Genomic DNA, 19,581 nt, shown 5'->3' with positions numbered 1-19,581 from the left:
TTGTCCCCCATCCTTGGCTCACGTGTGCCCTTGTGCACACGTGTGTCTCAGGAGTGGGAGGGGTTATTATGGGACAGGCCATGCAGATAATGTTCAAGGCCCTGCCGTTGCTGTGGAGAATTGTGGCCCTTGTGACGGGGAGGAGGCAGAGTGGGGAGACTGGAGGAGTGGGGCACACGGCTGCTGCTGATGTCAGAGACTGCTGTGGACTCCAGGGGGGTGCTGGTGTCCTCCTCTGGGGTCAAGGCTCTCTTCCTCTCTTCCTCAGCCTTCCAAGGCTGGGTGACTAGTTAACTCTCACGGTCCCTCTGAGAAGTAAGTGGGGGAGAGAGCTCTGGGCCTCTCCTCTGGTTCTGGAAGCCATCTGGACCTGGCTTTTCTCTTGGATGAGGGCAGAACCCCCAAGTGGGGAGACCAGAGGGCATAGCAGTTCAGGTGGGAAGAGATGCAGCCCAAGCAGAGCAGAGTGCTGGATGGGAAGGCAGCAATCCTTTAGTGAGTGTCTGCTTGTAGCTCAATTATGAGGCAAAATGAGCCATACACCCAGTATGCGGAGTTGTAGAACAGCGAGAAGGGAACGCCAGACCACATAGGGGTGGGAGGGCTGCTTTGGAAGGTTTCTGGGGGGAGTGCATTTGAGTGTGCAAAGTGTATTAGGTGTTAGCCAGGTGTGAGAGAGGGGCTGGGTGCAGGGCTTCCAACTAGAGCAGTCGTCCAGCAGCATGGAGAGGCCACCTGCAGGGGGTTCAGCCCTGTGATGTTTGTGGGTCATTTGGGAAATGAGGGCTGGAAAGAGGCTGAAGTCAGGTGGATGATTCCTCCGCAGGCCCCTGGGAGGCAGAGGCTAAGAGATGAGGAGGGGGACCTGGAGCTTGCCTGGGCCCGGCCCCCAGGGAGGTGAGTGCAGGGTGTGTGGGAAGCTGTGGGCAGGAGTGCAGAAAGCCCAGGGTTCACATCCAAACAGACCTCCAGTCTCACTCCCACTGCTCCTCACTTCTTAAGTCTCAACTTCCTTGTCTGTAAAAAAGGGACATCTTTTTGTTTCTCTTTTTCTTTGTGTAATCCTCTCAGAGGGGTGATAATGCCTGCATCAGGTAGCAAATACATCAAGAGCCCGCAAGACAGAGCCCTGACTTTTCAGCCAAAGTCTTGGGCCCCCCAAGCGCCCCCGCTGGCTTCCTCTCCAGCAGATCTCAGCCCTCCTGAGGTGCTGCCCACGGCCCACCACCTGCAGACCCTCTCCATGTTCAGGCAGCGCTCAGCATCATCCCCTAAAAGGCTTCCCTTTGGGCTCCACCTCACTCTACTCTTTATTAGGATTCCATATCTTTGGGCTCCCTTGACAAGCGTTTATCACAAGATAGGTAAGATTATTGCCCATTCCTCACGACACCCTTTTTTTTTTAATTTTGATTTTTTATTTGATTTACAATGTTCTGTCAATTTCTGCTGTACAGCAAAATGACCCAGTTATACATGTATATATACATTCTTTTTCTTACATTATTCTCCATCATGTTCCATCAGAAGTGATTGGATAAAATTCCCTGTGCTGTACAGCAGGACCTCATTGCTTATCCACTCCAAATGCAATATTTGCCTCTACTAACCCCAAACTCCCAGTCCATCCCATCATGCCCACCTTTTTATTTTAGTCTTTTTTTTTAGGGCCACACTCGCAGCATATGGAAGTTCCTAGGCTAGGGATTGAATTGGAGCTGCTGCTGCTTGTCTACAGCACAGCCAGAGCAACAAAGGATCCAAGCCACATCTTCAACCTACACCACAGCTCATGGCAATGCTGGATCCTTAACCCACTGAGCAAGGCCAGGGATCAAACTGGCATTCTCAGGGATAATAGGTTCGTTAACCACTGAGCCATGATGGGAACTCCCACACACACTTTTAAAAAAGACTTTAAAGAGCAGCTTTAGGTTCACAGAGAAATAGCAAGAAACAGATTTCCCATAGACTCTCTGCCCCTACACATGCAGACCCCCCTCCCCCTCCATCCATGTCTGCAGACTCGGTAAGGACTTGGATTCTTTCTAAATTTTTGAATCTCTGGCACTTAGCACAGTGTCAGATAATTAATGGCTACTGAATAAATGTTTAGTAGAAGATTGGACAGCATGGAGCCTGGCACTTTGTAGATTCTCGGTAAATATTGGTTTTCTTCCACCTCTTTCCCACTGCTTATAGGGTACATGCTTATTTAATATTGAAAGCATGGAGTGGTTTCCTCCAAAGGGTCCATAGGTATCATTCTTGCTTGTACAAAGGAGACTAAGTGCAAGTTCACTGAAGATGTGGAATCTACCCCACAAGTCTGGCTATGCTGGGGACTCAGCAGATTGTACTGATGTGGAACACTCTTCTGTGCTGGGCGCTATTCTAAGCACTTCACTGTCTTCACTCCATCCTTACAACCACCACCCACGGAGTTGGTCCTGTCAGGAACCTGAGGCACCAAGAGGTGCAGCTGGACCAAGTTCGGACAGCTCTGAAGTATAGAAACCAGGAAGCACAGCCTGTGCCCTTTGCCCTTTAAAATCTCCTGTTTCTCCCTGAAAAGTGGGGCTCACTGTTGCCTCATACCCAGGAAATCTCAGCGTGATGAAGGACACACCCAGCTATATCTCCTCCCACTAGCTCCCTTGTTCTCTAGCAGGTAAGCCAGGGCCTCTGGCGAGAGCCTCAGTTAAAGCTCTGTCATCTGCAATGGGCAAAACCACAAGAGCAAACTGAAGGCAGGTAGGCTGAAGGCAGGTAGGCTGAATTTAACCTCCCAGATATTTTATTTCACCTGCACACTACTTTTAAGAAAATTTTGAACTAGTTGCCAACATGAACTATAGGGACAAAACAGATCAGTGGTGGCCAGGGGCTGGGGAAGGAGGGAGAAGTTAACTTAAAAGGGGCAGGGGTTACATAACTATATGCAGTTGTTAAAGCTCAGAGAACTGTATACTAAAAAGTGTGGAATTTACTGTATGCACACTTGTTCGTCATTAAAATTGGGTCTTAAAGATGAATTCTCAAGCCATCTGGGTTTCTGACATTGGCTACCACCAGTGTTGAGCCTTCTCTCCTCCTTGTGGTTCTAGCTGCTGGCCAGCTGGTGTTCTGACACCACTCAGTTCTCTGTGTTTCCAGAGCAGCAGCATTTGAGGCCATTTTCAACCCCTGGGTCTAGCCAAGTGGTAGCACTACTCAGCCAAGTGCTGAGTAGTGTTGGGAGGAAAAAAAACAATTTTTTTTTTTAAAGGAAAACAGGCACAAAATAGACTGAGATATGGGGGGAAGGGAGGCAAAGCCATGAAGTGAGACAGGAGAAAAGAAAATGGCATGGTTTTATTCTCTGCTTCCAAGTAGCTCTGACAGACCAGGAGGAATGGACAGGTAGGGGAGCACGAGCCAAGGTTGGCGGCAGGTGCGTGCCACTTTCTAGGGTTGGTTTCCTAATTATTTCAGGCTAGAAGATGTTGAGTCACCTAACGATACAAAACCTGCTTAGTTGGTAAAGGCAAGCACCCAGGAGCAGTTCTCTCTCCTTCTCTGGGGCACCCCTGAAGGGGTCCTATGCAAGAGGAGGGCAGGGCACTGCAGTTGGGAGGAAAACAGGCAGAAGAGTAGCTCTTGCTTCTAGCAGGCCTGACAAGTCCTCCCCCGTCCCAACCCCATGTTTCTCTGTGATACTTTTCCAGACATTTTTACATCAATTATCTCCAAACCCTTCACACCTGGAGAACCGTGGTCTCCAGTGAAGGCTGCTACCCAGGAAGAGTATGACTCCATATTCAGTGTCAGGGTCTCTGCCAATTACTTAACTCTTGGTTGCTCCGAGGGTCCTGCTGTCCTCATCTTTTTGTGCCTTATTAGTCTCAAGCATCTTAGTTGATCAGCCTGAATTCACTGCACACCCCCATCCATCCATCCATCTGCCCATTATTCAACTCCACAAATACATATCTTGAGATCTAATATATGACCGGCATCATTCTAGATGTGGAGTACAGGAGTCAACAAGATGGAAATCCTGTCCTTAAGGGTTTACATTCTAGTTGGGGAGTGGAGCAGACAGTAGAGAAGTGAAATTTATCTTGGATTGTGATGCCTGCTCTGGTGAAAAATAAAGCTGCAACAGATACAGGTGTGGGGGGGAGGGTGCTATTTAAAATACATAGGGAAGCTGAAATCTGAGCAGAGATCTGAAGACTGGGAGAGAAGGATTCATGCAGCTACCTGGGGCAAGTACATCCCAAGCAGAGAGAGGAGGAAATTCTGCCCTCAACCAGGGCACAGCTGATTTTGGGTGGTGAGAACGGCCTCTGGCCGCTACAGCTGGTGCACCTGCTTGGCCTGCAGGCTGCGCCACCTGCTGTCAGTGCCTTGCTCTGCCAGATCTGCCACCTGTACTCTTGTGAGCAAAGTTGAGGCCACTTTCCAGCCTTCACATCTGTGTGATACCTCTTGGGTTCACACTGACATGACAGAAGACACTCTGAGGGTAGCTAGCTCTACAGAGAATGCAGGGCCTGTTGGGAGTTTATCAGAGCAGTGGAGGAGAGAAGAGACTTAAATTTAGCCAAGAGCAAGTGATGTAAAGTCAAGGATCAAGGAAAGGGAAAAAAAAAGAACAGCTGAGAGGGAGGAGAGGCTGCTATACCCAGTTGCACCACAATAAAGATGGCCAGGACTGGGGCTGCCCAAGTTCTTCCTTGTTTTTCTTCAAAGCAGTCTCATGGAAACCCCTATTAGAAGAAACTATTAAAGATAAAACAAGGGAATGAACTGAAATTGATTATGAAGTCTGGTAAGAGTACAAGAGCAGCAGCAGAGGTCCAGGGAAAAAGCACCAGATTTCAGTAGCTGCAGAAATCCTGGAGCGGGCAGAGCGGAGGGCAAGCCTTTGCACTGGGCGATGTGGAGACTTAGGAGGGAAGCAGGTGTTCTAAAGTTTCATTCTTCAAGTCTAATACTTGGCTGTTGTATGTGTGACAAAAGTCTAAAGCATTATCTTATGTGTAATGATTGAAGCGTGGCTATGGCTTGGAAATTCCTGACCTACTATTGACACTGTCTCTTTTCTTCTTGGAACATAATACTAAATCATACTCTTGTGATTGCATTTGGAAATGTGTGCAGGCGGTTGAAAAGATAAGGTAACCACAGTGAAGCCAAATCTCTTGAAGGTGTCAGGTGTTCTGAAACAGTGGTGCTCAGAAAAACCAAATGCTGTAATTCTGCTGTAAAGTTTAGTCAGCCACGTCTTCCACAAGTTGGTAATGGGTTTTCACCCTTTGTATGGGTAGTTAATAATAATTTTTTTTTTGTCTTTTTGCCATTTCTTGGGCTGCTCCTGCGGCACGTGGAGGTTCCCAGGCTAGGGGTCTAATCGGAGCTGTTGCTGCCGGCCTATGCCATAGCCATAGCAACATGGGATCTGAGCTGCATCTGTGACCTACACCACAGCTCATAGCAACACCGGATCCTTAACCCACTGAGCAAGGCCAGGGATCGAACCCACAACCTCATGGTTCCTAGTCGGATTCATTAACCACTGAGCCACAATGGGAACTCCAGTTAATAATAATTAATAACAAATTCCAGCTCTTTAGCAATAAGGTTAGAGGTAAAACACACTAGATAAATCATGAAGAGTTCTTCACAAATTATCTACTTTGAAATCAACCCAATGACGAATAGCTTGGCATTTGTGACAGTTTTAAAAATACCGGAGCTCACTAATGTGAAGTGTACCTAATACTATAAACTAACTCAAACATTAGAATTGGATATAGATACCGTTTCTGCAAAGGACACCTTTGCACAACAGACTATGATAATTTTACAGTTAAACCTGAGAATCAGGGAGGATGTCTGACTCGCTTGAGCTCAAGGTGCTACAGAGATCAAGTCTGGGTTTTAACTTGTGTCTCCCAACTCCAAGTTCAGTACACTGTCCATAACACAACATCTGACTCTCAGAAAGTACAGCCTCTTAGCTTCCTGTGTGAGCAATCATACCAGGAAAGTGGCATCATCAGCAGCTGTCAGCCAAGACATGCTGGCCAAAGATAACCTAGATGCATCCATCACTGAGACACCCTTATATCTGTGCTTCTTTTTGATGACAGCATAAGAAGCTCAAGACTCAATCCAAAGGACTAGAAACCCTAACTAAATTAACCGAATAGAGATAGTCATGCGGATCTCATGGAAAGATAGTTGGAGTAGCTGTTGCTGAAGCAGTAACAGGAGTTGTGATGCTGTTTCTCCACCACCAGGCTTCCGTTAAAGTCAGTAACTACAAAACTAAACTGAAAGAGCCCTCCTCAAGCCTAAAAATGTGTTTTTTCCTATCAGAAGAAAAAAAAATGTAAGGGGGAAAAGGAAGGACCTGCAAGCTACTCAGTATGAAAATATTCCTTCATGAATAACTAACTAGCAAGTTGGAATTGTGACAGAAGCGAAATCTCAAAGGCACTGATCACCCCTTTGAGAGAAGAAATTTAATCATGTCCATTCATTGGAGAAACTCAAACTTGGGAAGTAACATCGAAAATTTTAGACCCCATCCTTTATTTACAAGTAAATGAAGACTGTCCCCTAAATCCTCCAATGTGGGGTGAGGAGATTAATACAGAAAAGCAGCTGCTGGCTCCACAATGACGTGTGAAATGAGTCCATGCCACTGTTTCTTCAAATGGTGATTTTGTTATTAAAAAGAAAGAAAAAAAAAAAACAAAAACCCCAAACACATGATTTCTTCATGTTGCACATGGGAAAGAATTCAAAATAAAAATGGCTTTTCAAAGCTTTACAGTCTTGAGTCAAAGGTGATCAGGACTCCACTTTCATTTAGTGACAGCCCCTGCTCCCCAAGAGCAACAGCCTCTGAGCAAAAGACTTAATACTCATCCAGAGTATCTGCTCGGGGGATGGAGAGGCCTCGGTCCTTAAGGGCCTGAACCTTCAGCTTCTCGGCTTCCAGCCTGGCCTGCTGCTCCACCCTCTGTTCTTCCAGGATCTCTTCAATAGACACTTGCTGGAGGGGTGTGTCACTCTCCTTTTCTAAGTCCTACAAAACAAGCAGGTGGGAAAACTTCACTAGTGACCAAGAATAGAAAATAGCATAGATCTAGGAGTTTCTGTCGTGGCGCAGTGGTTAACGAATCTGACTAGGAACCATGAGGCTGCAGGTTCGGTCCCTGCCCTTGCTCAGTGGGTTAATGATCTGGTGTTGCCGTGAGCTGTGGTGTAGGTTGCAGACGCGGCTCGGATCCCGCGTTGCTGTGGCTCTGGCGTAGGCCGGTGGCTACAGCTCCGATTCGACCCCTAGACTGGGAACCTCCATATGCCGCGGGAGCGGCCCAAGAAATAGCAAAAAAAGAAAAGAAAAAAAGAAAATAGTATAGATCTAAAGGCAAATGGATTCCTATATCAGGCTTGGGTTATTTTTTGTACTTGTGACAGGCCTGAAATATCCTACAGACAGATAAATTTTACAAAGAAATGCCTGGCAATGCCCCCACAGAATTCGAACTTGTATGAGTGTGGTAACGGGGATCAGTATCAGTGTGTATAATGAAGCTTTAGGTTATCCAAGTAAAATCTTACATTAGTCAAGGACTTTGTCTTAAAAAAAAAGGAAGATTATCATTACTTACAAACAGCTAGCTCCCCACCCCAGCGAATCCCAGAGAGAAGTTACTGAGGTCAAGATGGCTTAAGCTAAGTTTTTTACTTTTACATGAAGCTTAATTTTGTTTTTTGTTTTTTTTTTTTTTTGCTCAGTAAGAAGGTAGAGAACAGCCCCCTCTCCCTAGGCACATCAACTGTCCCTCTGTCCCATTAACTAGGAGTGTTACATTGTAACACTGGACTTATTTTCCTTCCTTGGCAACAAGTCTTCTAGAGAAAAGCTCAGCAGACCAGTGAGGTTACTAAACCATTTGAGCCTCCATATACTTCTTCACTGTTTTATTTTTGTGTGTGTGTGCCCCCCCCTTTTTTTCCTCTAGGGCCGCACCCGAGGCATATAGAAGTCCCCAGGCTAGAGGTCAAATCAGAGCTGCAGCTGCTGCCTAAGCCACAGCCATAGCAATGCCAGATCCAAGCTACATCTATGATATATACCACAGCTCATGGCAACGCCGGATCCCTTAACCCACTGAGCAAGGTGAGGGATGGAATCTGTGTCCTCATGGATACTGGTGAGATCTGTTTCTACTGAGTCACGACAGGAACTCCTTCTCCACAATTTTAATTTAAAATATTTCTGCTTAGTAGAAAATATTTTTTTCCGTATTTCAAAAATACACGCTCCTTGTATGACATTTAGAAAACAAACAGAAAAACAAAAACAAAAACAAAACTATCTCTTATTCCAGCACAGAAGGATGACATTTTGTTGCGTATCCTTTCAATTTTTCTATGTATATACTGACTTAAGAAAAAACACAATGCAAATATCGGCTACTTCTCCCACTTAATAGGGCAATAATGTGCTTAATATTTTTATTTTTGAACACCTTATAAACATTTGATAACCGATTTTATAATGCAGAACCTTGCTATAAAATTACCTCACTATCAACAGACTCAGTTTATTCTCCTTAAAATGAGTATACAGGTGTCATTTCGTGTTTTTGTAACATGGAAAACTATACAGACAAGGCTTTCTTATTTCTCATCCTTCTTCTCTATGGCTTTTTTTTTTCTAGGCCACTCTCGTGGCATGTGAAGTTTCTGGGCCAGGGTCGAACACACACCACTACAGCAACCCAAGCCACTGCAGTGACAACGCCGGATCCTTAACCTGCCACACCTCAGGGGAGCTCCTCTCTGTGGCTTCCAGTTACAAAATTCTGGGAAGCACTGACACATACATACACTCTCCAGATGTTCCAGCCTACTACTGGATACTAATCTTCACGTGCTGCCAAGTCCTCCAAACCCACAGGCAATGACAAAGCAGATGGAGGACTCTCACTGAGAAGTTAGAATGAAAACCACATAATTTATACAAGCAAGCCCTGCCCTTGGTCAAAAGTTAACTGCATCCAGCAAAATATATATTATCAAGTGTAATCTTCCCTCACTACCCATGACGGCAGAAGGGAAGATAATGTTCTTGGCTTAGTGTTCTACCTCTTGGACCTTTCAGTAGCTAGGCACTGAGCTATTCATGGGTTATGATAACACTGTTCCCAACAATCAGCTTCTTACTTAAGGCCGTGTGTCTCATTATCCTTGAGGTAGAATCCTGGGACTTCGCAAGCAACTAAATATTACAGAATCTAAATGGTTTCTAGATTAGAGTTTCCCTAGAATTGGTATGTAATTTCTTCAAACTGACTACTGATTCATGACTATGTAAGCAGTCCTGAACCGTCTTTCTTTGGCAACACAACTGTAAAAATTCTGTAGTATCTGTTATACCCACCCCCCCCCCCCCCGCAAAAAGAGTATTTTTCTCCTCAGAAAGGCCTCCAGGAAACAATGAATCTTCCAGAAAAAAACACAAGTTCACTTCTCTTAACACATATATATACAGAGGCATGTCTGTGCCAATGGAACTGGCACAGAAACCATGTTGGTGGTATTTACTACTACAAAACTGAAGTGGAGCATGTGTAACTATTTTAATTAAATCTTTTCCTAATAACAAAGTAATACACTTCCTCTTTAAAATTAAATTCCAGGGGAGTTTCCTGGTGGTCTAGTGGTTAGGATTTGGTGCTTTCACTGATGCAGCCTGGGTTTAACCCCTGGTCTAGGAATTAGGATCCCACATCATGCTGGTTGCATGCTGTGGGGAAAGCAAAAAACAAAAACAGAAAAGTATTCAAAACAGGAAAAAATAATCACCCATAATCTTACTATCCGGAGGTGGGTCAGCCCCTTTTAATATACTGGCAGGCTACTTTACAATCACTTCCTACCCTCATCCCCTCATAGTATCCCACCAGTGCTTTGTTTCAATCTTTACAGAATATAAGAGGTGACAATTTCTGCTGCTTAAACATGCAAAAAATGATACACTGGACCAAAAATACAAACCACAAAAATATATATATTTTTGGGCCATACCTGTGGCATATAGAAGTTCCTGGGCCAGGGACTGAATCTGAGCTGCAGCTGCAACCTATACCACAGGTGTGGCAACAGTGGATCCTTATTAACCCAATGTGCCACAGTGGGAACTCCCACAAAAATATTTTTAAAATTAGGGAAAGTTATCTCTTATATTCCACAGCAATACTTGGACAGTATTGATTAGCTGTTTCTAGCTCTTTCTTTCTTTTTTTTTGTCTTTTGTCCTTTTAGGGCCACACTCACGGCACATGGAGGTTCCCAGGCTAGGAGTCTAATTGGAGCTGTAGTCGCTGGCTTATGCCAGAGACACAGCAACGTGGGATCCGAGCCACATCTGTGACCTACACCACAGCTCACGGCAACGCCAGATCTTCAACCCGCTGAGCAAGGCCAGGGATTGAACCCGAAACCTCATGGTTCCTAGTCGGATTCGTTACCAACTGAGCCACGATGGGAACTCCTCTAGCTAACTGTTTCTAACACGAGGTCTCTGAACCAACATGACCCTGACAGAATTATTTCCTTACTTTCTCAAACAGCCTGCTGTTAAAAATGGCTATGGACTAAATGACCCCACTCCAAAGACTTCTGTAAACCTGATATAAGATGTGGCTAGGTATTGGGAAACTTTACTGAAAACTTTAACAATAAAATTAGGCAAATGCCAAGGTTTGATTTTTTCGGAATACCCAATAATCAGAAGCACCAGAAACCAAGTCTAACATTTTAAATAAAGTACTTTCCTTTTTTTTCCTTTTTAAAAAATCACGGTTGATTTACAATGTTGTGCCAATTTCTGAGTAATTTTCTTTTAAAGGAAACATTTCATGTAAAATGTGAATTCAGGTTTTATTTTTTTTTTCTTTTTTCGATCCCCCAATGGCAAATAGAGTTCCTTGGCCAGGGATCACATCTAAGCCACAGTTGCAGGCTACACTGCAGCTGGAGCAATGCCAGATCCTTAACTCACTGTGCCCGGCCAGGGATCAAGTCTGTGTCCTAGTGCTCCACAGACACTGCTGATCCTGTTGTGCCAAAGTGGGAACTCCTCAATCCTTTGAAAAAAAAGTCTGAGTACTTCTAATACATATTTTTTAGAATAGCTAATAGTTCACACATGAACCTATAGTAACACCACTTTAGAAAATCTGATTAATGGAGTTCCCATCGTGGCGCAGTGGTTAACGAATCCGACTAGGAACCGTGAGGTTTCGGGTTCGGTCCCTGCCCTTGCTCAGTGGGTTAACGATCCGGCGTTGCCGTGAGCTGTGGTGTAGGTTGCAGACGCGGCTCGGATCCCGCGTTGCTGTGGCTCTGGCGTAGGCCGGTGGCTACAGCTCCGATTGGACCTCTAGCCTGGGAACCTCCATATGCCGCGGGAGCGGCCCAAGAAACAGCAACAACGACAAAAGACAAAAAAAAAGAAAAGAAAATCTGATTAAACTTTTCACCTGTCAGATGGTCTTCCTGACACAGATAGCAGGGGCCTCCTCCCTGGCTGTGAACTAAGGATCTGAGTGAGCCTGAGTTCCATTCCCGGAAAGCTAAGAGTAAGGTGCTTCTGCAACCATTCTTTCTGCTTGCCCCCCCCTTTAAAACATGGACATGTCTCTTCCTCCAAACACTGCTAATTACCTTTATGTTATGGAAAACTATTTGTAACCAATTGTTTAAATGACTACAAAATATTTCAGTGCTAATAAACCACACTTCCTTGAATTAGTTCCTCAAACATTATTGTATAGGACAAAACAATTTATGATATCAGGTTAAAAAAAATCAATGACATTTTTGCTAATGGGATTAAAATCTTTCAAATGCCAAGAAGCACTGGAAGTTAACTATTCTCTGTAGCTTTCCTTTTACAAGGTAGCTTTCCCAAGTTAATTTGATGGTTTCCTGTGAGAAGCTGGGTGAATGTGGAGAATATATATTTTCCTTCCTGAAAAGACAAAAAGAAACCTAACTAGATGATTATTAAGATCCACAGCAGCTTAGCAGTTTTCACTTACTATTTCTCCTAGTAGGACCACATTTTCTCCTCTGACCACAAAAATCCCTCGAGGAATATCACCGTATTTTTTGCCCACATGAATACGCTCCACAGTCTGATGTAGCACTAAGTTAGCTATAAGTGTACAAGGAAGAAACAAAGATATTTATATTTAGTTCAAGTTATTTTATAGGTAAAGGTCCATAACTCAACTAATCAGTTATTTTAAGCAGAAAAAAAATTTAGCTAAACATGATTCTCAAACTTTACAATTCTGGGAAAAGCTAAAATTTTAATTTCTTCCTATTTTAAGACATACAACTTAGGAGGCTTTTAAAACATTGAAAAAAGAAAAGGTTGTATTGAAGTATAAGGAGATGTTTAAACAACCTCAAACTCAGAGGATATCTGGGATTATGTTGCACTAATACAAGAAGGATGGTGGGAATAAGTGAAGAAAATTAAATTCCTTATGAGTTAACTGCAAACATCAACATGGCTATAAGAAAATATAAATGATAGGGTACTTGGAAGATTCTAAAGCCCAAACAACTACAGACATTAGAATGAACTCTGGTTTCTGAGAAGGAAACAGTTTTTCTGTGTTGTGTGGGTATGTAAATGTGATGATTTACCAAAGATTTAACTTTGTTTAAGTTCCTAGGATTCATTTAATCCAATGTAAGTATTCATGGACTATGATACAACAGTAACCTATTTTTCCCCTTTTGACAGACAACCATAATCTGGTAATGTGAGAGTAAAGTTAGTAATCACTTTTCCTTCTAGTAGACTGATGAATTTGACTTAAGATTTAGAACAACAATCTGTGAAGAATGGTTTTCTTCTTTCAAATGGTGCTGTTTGTCTTATTCTAAGAAAAGATATCTATCCTCTTATCTGCTGCAATTCTTACAAGTGTTTCAATAATGCTGTTTTTCCTCATGCCCAAAGCTGCCAACCTAGCAAATGTCCAGCAATGTTGACATGAACTGAGAAGTTCCTTGAAACAGAAGCAAATAGAAGGTCTGTTTAGAAAAATCCAGGAGGAAAAACCAAGACCAAGACTTTGAGTCTGATGTGTCCTTAAGCGTAAAACCCTGAGCTTTGTGTCGGGAGTCCCTAAAAAGCTCCAGAAAAGGCCTTTGACCCAACTTCCATTGGACAAGGAGGGATTATATTCAGTGGAGAAACTGCTTTGAAGAGCAGTTGCACCCAAGCCAGTGTACAAATGAGCAGCTGTCAGTGGACTAAACTTATTTCTATCATCTGGCTCCCTCTAATGGAGAAAATAAAAAATAGTCTAAAACACTGTAATCGCATGTTCTAGTGAAAACCAGTTTTAGAAAAACAAGCTTGTAAACATAAGCTTTTGAATCACCTAAGATAACTTAGAAACCAATGACATAATAACTCAAAACAGTATTCCATTATGCCAGACCCGTGAAAGAAGAACTTCAATAGGAGACAACACAAAAATACAATGGGCAGCTCTTATTATCCAGAGTAGAGAAGCCCATAGCAAATACATACCAAATTGATCAATGCTTCTTAAAAAGCCTATAAGAGTCCTTCCATCTCGAAGCAGAACCAAGTGCTTTTCTGGGGAGAGAAAAAAAGATATTTAAAGAATGAAAACTGTTAGCTTCAGTGAGTTTACAGGATAACAACAAAACAACATTAATAGCAGATTAAGCTCAATTTCTTCTTCCAGTGTACTTAAGGCAGAGTTCAGTGGGTAATCAGAAGTGGGAAATTAGGGATGACCAAGGAAGCCTAGGGTTTAAATGACAAGACTGGTGGGGAAAAGGATCAGAGAGGTGGAAGCCTGTCTGACTGGCTCTAGATGCTGATGGTTGACAGTTAAACCCTCTCAGTGTCATGTCAGTTTCTATATCTGCAAATTTAGAAATTTAGTCTAGATGATCTTTATGATCTTAATTCTAAGAATTATTTTTGGGAGTTCCTGTCATGGCTTAGTGGTAATGAACCAGACTAGTGTCCATGAGGATGTGGGTTTAATCCCTGGCCTCATTCAGTGGGTTGAAGATCCGATGTTGCCAAGAGCCGTGGTGTAGGTCGAAGACACAGCTTGGATCTGGCTGTGGCTATGGTGTAAGCTGGCAGCTATAGCTCTAATTTGATCCCTAGCCTGGGAACTTCCATGTGCCGAGGGTGCAACCCTTAAAAAAAAAGAAAGAAAGAAAAGAAAGAAAAGAAAAAAAGAATTAATTTTTCCTCAAATTAGAAGAAAGCTAGCTGCTATTTCATACTTTGCAATCAGGGAAAGTTTTAAAGCAAAAATTCAATAAAATTTACTGAGTGCTATGTGCTGTTCTGGGGCCTACATATACAGAAGAGCATAAGATTCAGAGTCACTAACCTTATATTCATGGTGGAGGAAGTCAAACAAATTTTAAAAAAATAACCTACAGTAATTAATCTAGCAGAATAACAAAAAAGATAGCAGGGTAGTATGAGAAAGAGAGAGGAGGAACAGCTACAGAAGACAGACTGCAGAGGAAAACCTCTCTGGAGAAGTGACTTTGAGCTGACACTGAAGAATGACAATAAGCTGGTCACTAGAAAGGTGAGTAAAACTCATTCTTTTTCTTTTTTTTTTGTCTTTTTGCCTTTTCTATAATTAAGTACCACAAGAAAGCAAATCTTGGAGTTTCTGTGGTGGCTCAGTGGTAACCAATCTGACTGACTAGTATATATGAGGATGCGGGTTCCACCCCAAGCCTCAATCAGTGGGTTAAGGATCCAGTATTTCCATGAGCTGTGGTGTAGGTCACAGATGCAGCTTGGACCCTGCATTGTTGGGGCTGTAGTGTAAGCTGGCAACTGCAGCTCCGATTCAACCCTTAGCCTGGGAACTTCCATATGCCACAGGTGTGACCCTAAAAAGATAAAAAAAAGAAAAGAAAAAAAAAAAAAGCAAGCAAGCAAATCTTAATTATGTGAGGCTGAGAGAAACTATTTCTAGATGGAGGAGGTATCTGAGTTGGACCTTAAAGGGTAGATCATTTTTGGCCATGGGAAGAGTGACAGAGAAGGGGAGGAGGAGGGAAGTCTGTAATTCAGGCAGAAGAAAAAAGAGCTATGTGTCCAAATGTTTGGCTAAAAGGTGTGAAGGGAAATAATAGGAGATGAAGTCAGAAAAAAAGTACTGGGAACAGGCTGAAGTTTGGATGTGACTTCACAGGGAATAAGAAAACACTGAAGATTAAACTGGCAGGAAAGAGAGAACAGTTTTGAGGCTATTCCCAGAGTCTGAGACATGCAGAAGAGACCTGACTCAGGGTAGAGATGGGAAGGGGGAGGATGAGAGGACTAAGACCCTGCAGTGACAAGGGATGGGATCTGTCAATTATCTGCATTTGTATGTGTGGGTATGTGCGAGAGAATGGGGTGCTGAAGAGATGAGTTAAAGAAGATGCAGGAATTCTGAGTCATCATGTCAAGAAGGACCATTTACCAAAAGTTGGGACTAAAAGACGCAAGCTTAGGGTGGAAGGTGATTAGCTGTTGTGATTCTGCTGGTATCAGGTTGCCTATGTAGAAATGTCAACTGGCAATTAGAGATGTAAGACTGGGAGGCCAAAAAGGTCAGAATCAGAGCAATTTTGGATAAGCCCACAAAGAGGTGATATAATTATTGAAGTCCAGGAGAGCTCCTAGAGATATAAACAGACTGTTGATGGAAGCTAAGAACCCATCTATTTTAGGGAATAATAAGAGTTGCAGAGGAGAGAAAATTAAGTACCAGTGTTGGAGAAATCAAGAAAAGTAATGATTCCAGTGGTAACAGAGGGGAGGGAAGAACCTGGAGGACTGCATTACACAGATGCCTTTTAAGACTGCAGTTTCAGTAGAGTGTTGTCTAAAAAATCAGATTGCAGGGGTAACAGAGATGGTCTATTGCAGGGAGTCAGGAAACAGACTTAAAATGGGAGATGGCTCAAAAGGTTTGGGGGTAAAGATATGAAAAGGGGAATGGGAATTTGATGGGGAAACACAGTTGAGAAAAAATGTGACAGACAAGAACATACATGAAGGGGAGGACTCTGGGGGAGGGAGAAAGAAAATATGAGAGAAAAAACAGGAGGACTGAGGAGAGAGGAGGAAAATGTATGTGTGTGAAGGGCGCATATGAAATGGTTTTAAACCTTTTGGTAAAGGAGGGGTTTGGAATCTGCAAAAAAAAGGGGTTAGAGGCTTGAGAAAATTATGTTTTTAGTAGAATGGCAGAATGTGTTAAGGCCTCAACTAATTCAGATATATAACAAAAGAGGTGAGGGCAAAAGGGCATCTTCAAACAACAAAAATTGAAGACTTTATCATACATTGCAGATAGGCTTGTACAGTGGCTATTCACATATGAATTTGGTCCAACCTACACTACATTTTCCTTTAATAGCAAAATCACTAATTTGGATTTTAAAAATAATTTCAGATGATAGAGAATATAATCATAAACTCATTCTTTAATTTGCATACTTAGTAACTGTAGAGATTGTTGTAACTTGTTTGGAACTGTATGCAAACTGTTTTGCAACTACTACAAGTTAATGAGACGGAGCTCCCATTGTGGCTCAGCAGTAATGAAACCAACTAGTATCCATGAAAACTCAGGTTCGATCCTTGATCAGTGGGTTAAGGATCTGGTGGTGCGATGAGCTGTGGTGTAGGTCACAGACGTGGCTGGGACCCAGAGTTGCTGTCGCATAGGCCAGCAGCTACAGCTCTGATTCGACCCCTAGCCTGGGAACTTCCACATGCCACCGGTGCCGCCCTAAAAAGCAAAACAAGATAGATCACAGGACTGAAACAATTTATTAAAATTTGCTTGAGGAATAATCCACGAATGAGAGTCTGGAAAAGATAGGACAGCTATAGAGGACTAAACTTCTCTTCAGGATGGTGACTAGGAATAAGGTAGGTCTTCTAAATAAAAACCAAAGAAAACTAACAAGAAAAAAACAAGTTTTTGGTCCTTCTGGAAAAGTCAAGCCTTGTCTGGCAGTAGTCTCTACTATCATAATCTGAAAATCTAAAGACCCTCAACGGTGAAAGAAGACAGCAAAAGGCGACGCAGCATAAAGCCTATGCTTAGTGCTAATTAAGTCCAATTACTGTTGTATTCGTATTTTCGTTTCTCGATGCATCCCTTCCTTAAGAATTCTCATCCATCCACCAGTAACCACCTGGGACTCGAAATCCCGCAGGTGGGAGACGATGGGCCCGGGAGGCGGCAACTTTCATGTTTGGGCCTCAGCAGCCGCATCCCTGAAAAGCAGAAATGGATTCGACAGCTTGCCGGGGGACTGGTGGAGGCTGTAAGAGATAGGATACAGGTAGGAGGCGGGCAAACAGCGTGTCACAAGGCTCCTCCCTCCTGCAAAGGACGCTACACGCCGCACGTCCAGAACAGCACTAAAAAGACACCGCCCCCTGGCCCGGACTCATTCTAGGACCTGCCTCCAAAAAGCATCCTCCTGGCAGGAAGAGTCTCACCCCAGACTTCACTCGGAGGAGCCGAACTACTCACTGTCGATGTCCTCGATGAGGCTAGCGGTGCCGGGCATATAGTTCATTTTGAGTTGAAATGAGGCGCAACGTATAGCGGTGGTGGGCCAACTCGTCCAACACTTCCTTCTTCCTACCGCAGTCGCCGCCTCGGCGGCACCGGGACAAGAACCCGGACCCAGAGCAGCACCTCCGGCCCGGCTTTCAGCCGCCGGGGCCTGCCGGAAACGTCGCCATATTACTCCCACCCACTTCCGGCATCACGTGCCGGTCCTCAGGAAGAGGCGGGACCGTAGTGAGGTCCCGAGGCACCCTTTCCACGTCCTTGACAAGAGGGGAAGAGAAACCTAGATTGGATACGTAGTGGGGAAATGCGTTCTCCCTTTTAAGGTACACGGTGGCGCCCCTTGCTATCCTGCTTCCTAGACCCCAGAGTCACCGACCTCAGTCCTTCAACTTTCAAGAATCTGAGGCCGAGGGGGCGGGACCCGGCCTGGGATTGGCTGTTGCTGGCCGACCCCCTTTCCTGCGGTCCATTTGCGTTCTCCCGCTGGCGTCTGCGCAATGGACCGGCCGTGGGGGGCGGGAAGTACTTGGGGGCAGTGGAGCCCATGTCGGCCTTGAGGCGCTCGGGCTACGGCCCCGGTGACGGTCCGTCTTATGGCCGCTACTACGGGCCTGGGGGTGGAGATGTGCCCGTGCACCCCCCTCCGCCCATATATCCTCCCCGCCCCGAACCTCCCCAGCCTCCTGTTTCTTGGCGGGTACGCGGGGGCGGCCAGGCTGAGACCACCTGGCCGGGAGAAGGGGGAGGAGGAGATGGCTACTATCCCTCTGGAGGCGTCTGGTCGGAGCCAGGTCGAGCTGGAGGAAGCCACCAGGTAAGCTTTGCTCTGTCTGTCCCGGGGTGGGGTGGGGTGGGGGAAGGCAATAGGGGAGTCTTTGGGGGTGAGGGTTATTGGGTTTGATACACCTCCAAGAGTTCGTAATGAATTGGGTTTCATGTGTTTTCCTTATGGGGGGGTGGAGAGACAGAAACTAGGATCGTAGGTGGGGGCTATGCTTGTTTTCTCTTTGCCTCTTCTTTTTTACTTCAACCATAGTAAATGTCTTGGCATGAAAAAGGGGAAAAAGATCCTGCGCTGACCTGCTGAGCTGAGTAGCAGGCTGCGAATCTCGCCTGGGAACGGTGTTGGGCTGGAGGGATCCGGGTCTGCTTTTCGAGTCCTGACAATTTATCCTGCGTGGCTCATCAGGTCGGCCCTCCCCAAGAAGGGAGGTGGCTGCAGCACCCTCCGTCCCTTAGCAACCCCTCCCCCTGGGAAGGAACGTGAAGGAAGGGGAGGGATCTGGGCGTTTAGCTCTTTGCCCTTTTAACGCTTTGCCCGACATTGAATCACGCATAATCAATGTTGGAAAGCAGCTTTCCGTGGATTGTTTTATTTCATCTTAAGGGTGACTGCCGCTTAAATGTCATCACAGCTTCTCTGTTTTACGATGAAAGAACCGTTGACCGTGAAGGGTTAACTCACTCAGTATATTTGAACCTATAATGTCTTGTTTCTTGTAGTCGTGCGGAAATACAGTTGTTTTGTTATGCAGTATGCTTCGCAGAGAATTAGTCGTTATCTGGTGGGGGCACTCCTATCCTTTTCTTCAGGAACTGTAACATCCTCATTGGTTGAAAATGTAATAATGAAATTCCCATACATTGCTGGTGGGGACATAAAATGGTTCAGTGCTTTGGAAAACAGTTTGGAAGTCCCTCAAAACGTTAAGCATACTGTTGGGATCTTACTCAGCAAGTCTGCTCCTTGTTATACACCCAAGAGAACTGAAAACATGTCCACGTATAAACTTGTACACGTGAGGTTCATAGCAGCATTATTCATAATAGCCAAAAGGGAAAATATTCCAAATGCCCATCAACTGATGTATAGATAAAATCTGAC

The 19,581-nt window shown here is 44.3% G+C and overlaps 2 protein-coding genes across 2 annotated transcripts in view; one reads left to right on the top strand and one right to left on the bottom strand.

Moving 5' to 3' along the window:
- Positions 1-6,563: 6,563 nt before the first annotated feature.
- Positions 6,564-17,785, bottom strand: LSM1 (LSM1 homolog, mRNA degradation associated). The gene is made up of 4 exons (XM_047772485.1): positions 17,652-17,785; positions 13,631-13,699; positions 12,117-12,232; positions 6,564-7,084 (listed from the first exon to the last, which is right to left on the bottom strand). Exons 1-4 carry the CDS (start codon positions 17,695-17,697, stop codon positions 6,914-6,916), a joined length of 402 nt encoding a protein of 133 aa, XP_047628441.1. The 5' UTR covers positions 17,698-17,785; the 3' UTR covers positions 6,564-6,913.
- Positions 17,786-18,231: 446 nt separating this feature from the next.
- BAG4 (BAG cochaperone 4) overlaps positions 18,232-19,581 on the top strand; it is a 42,123-nt gene continuing 40,773 nt past the window's right edge. Inside the window, exon 1 of the mRNA XM_047772474.1 lies at positions 18,232-18,510. Coding sequence (XP_047628430.1) covers positions 18,241-18,510 — 270 coding nt within the window. The 5' untranslated portion in view covers positions 18,232-18,240. The remainder of the gene's footprint in view (positions 18,511-19,581) is intronic.

This window comes from Phacochoerus africanus, chromosome 3 (assembly GCF_016906955.1).
Source record: "Phacochoerus africanus isolate WHEZ1 chromosome 3, ROS_Pafr_v1, whole genome shotgun sequence".
NCBI lineage: Eukaryota > Metazoa > Chordata > Mammalia > Artiodactyla > Suidae > Phacochoerus > Phacochoerus africanus.
This window is presented reverse-complemented; position numbering and strand designations above follow the sequence as displayed.

Coding starts and splice junctions, on each gene's coding strand:
- LSM1 (XM_047772485.1), bottom strand. CDS start 17,697: ATGAACTATATGCCCGGCACCGCTAGCCTCATCGAGGACATCGACA. Junction 13,700..17,651: donor CCTCATCGAGGACATCGACA/GTGAGTAGTTCG, acceptor TTCTCTCCCCAG/AAAAGCACTTGGTTCTGCTT. Junction 12,233..13,630: donor AAGAAGCATTGATCAATTTG/GTATGTATTTGC, acceptor GTACACTTATAG/CTAACTTAGTGCTACATCAG.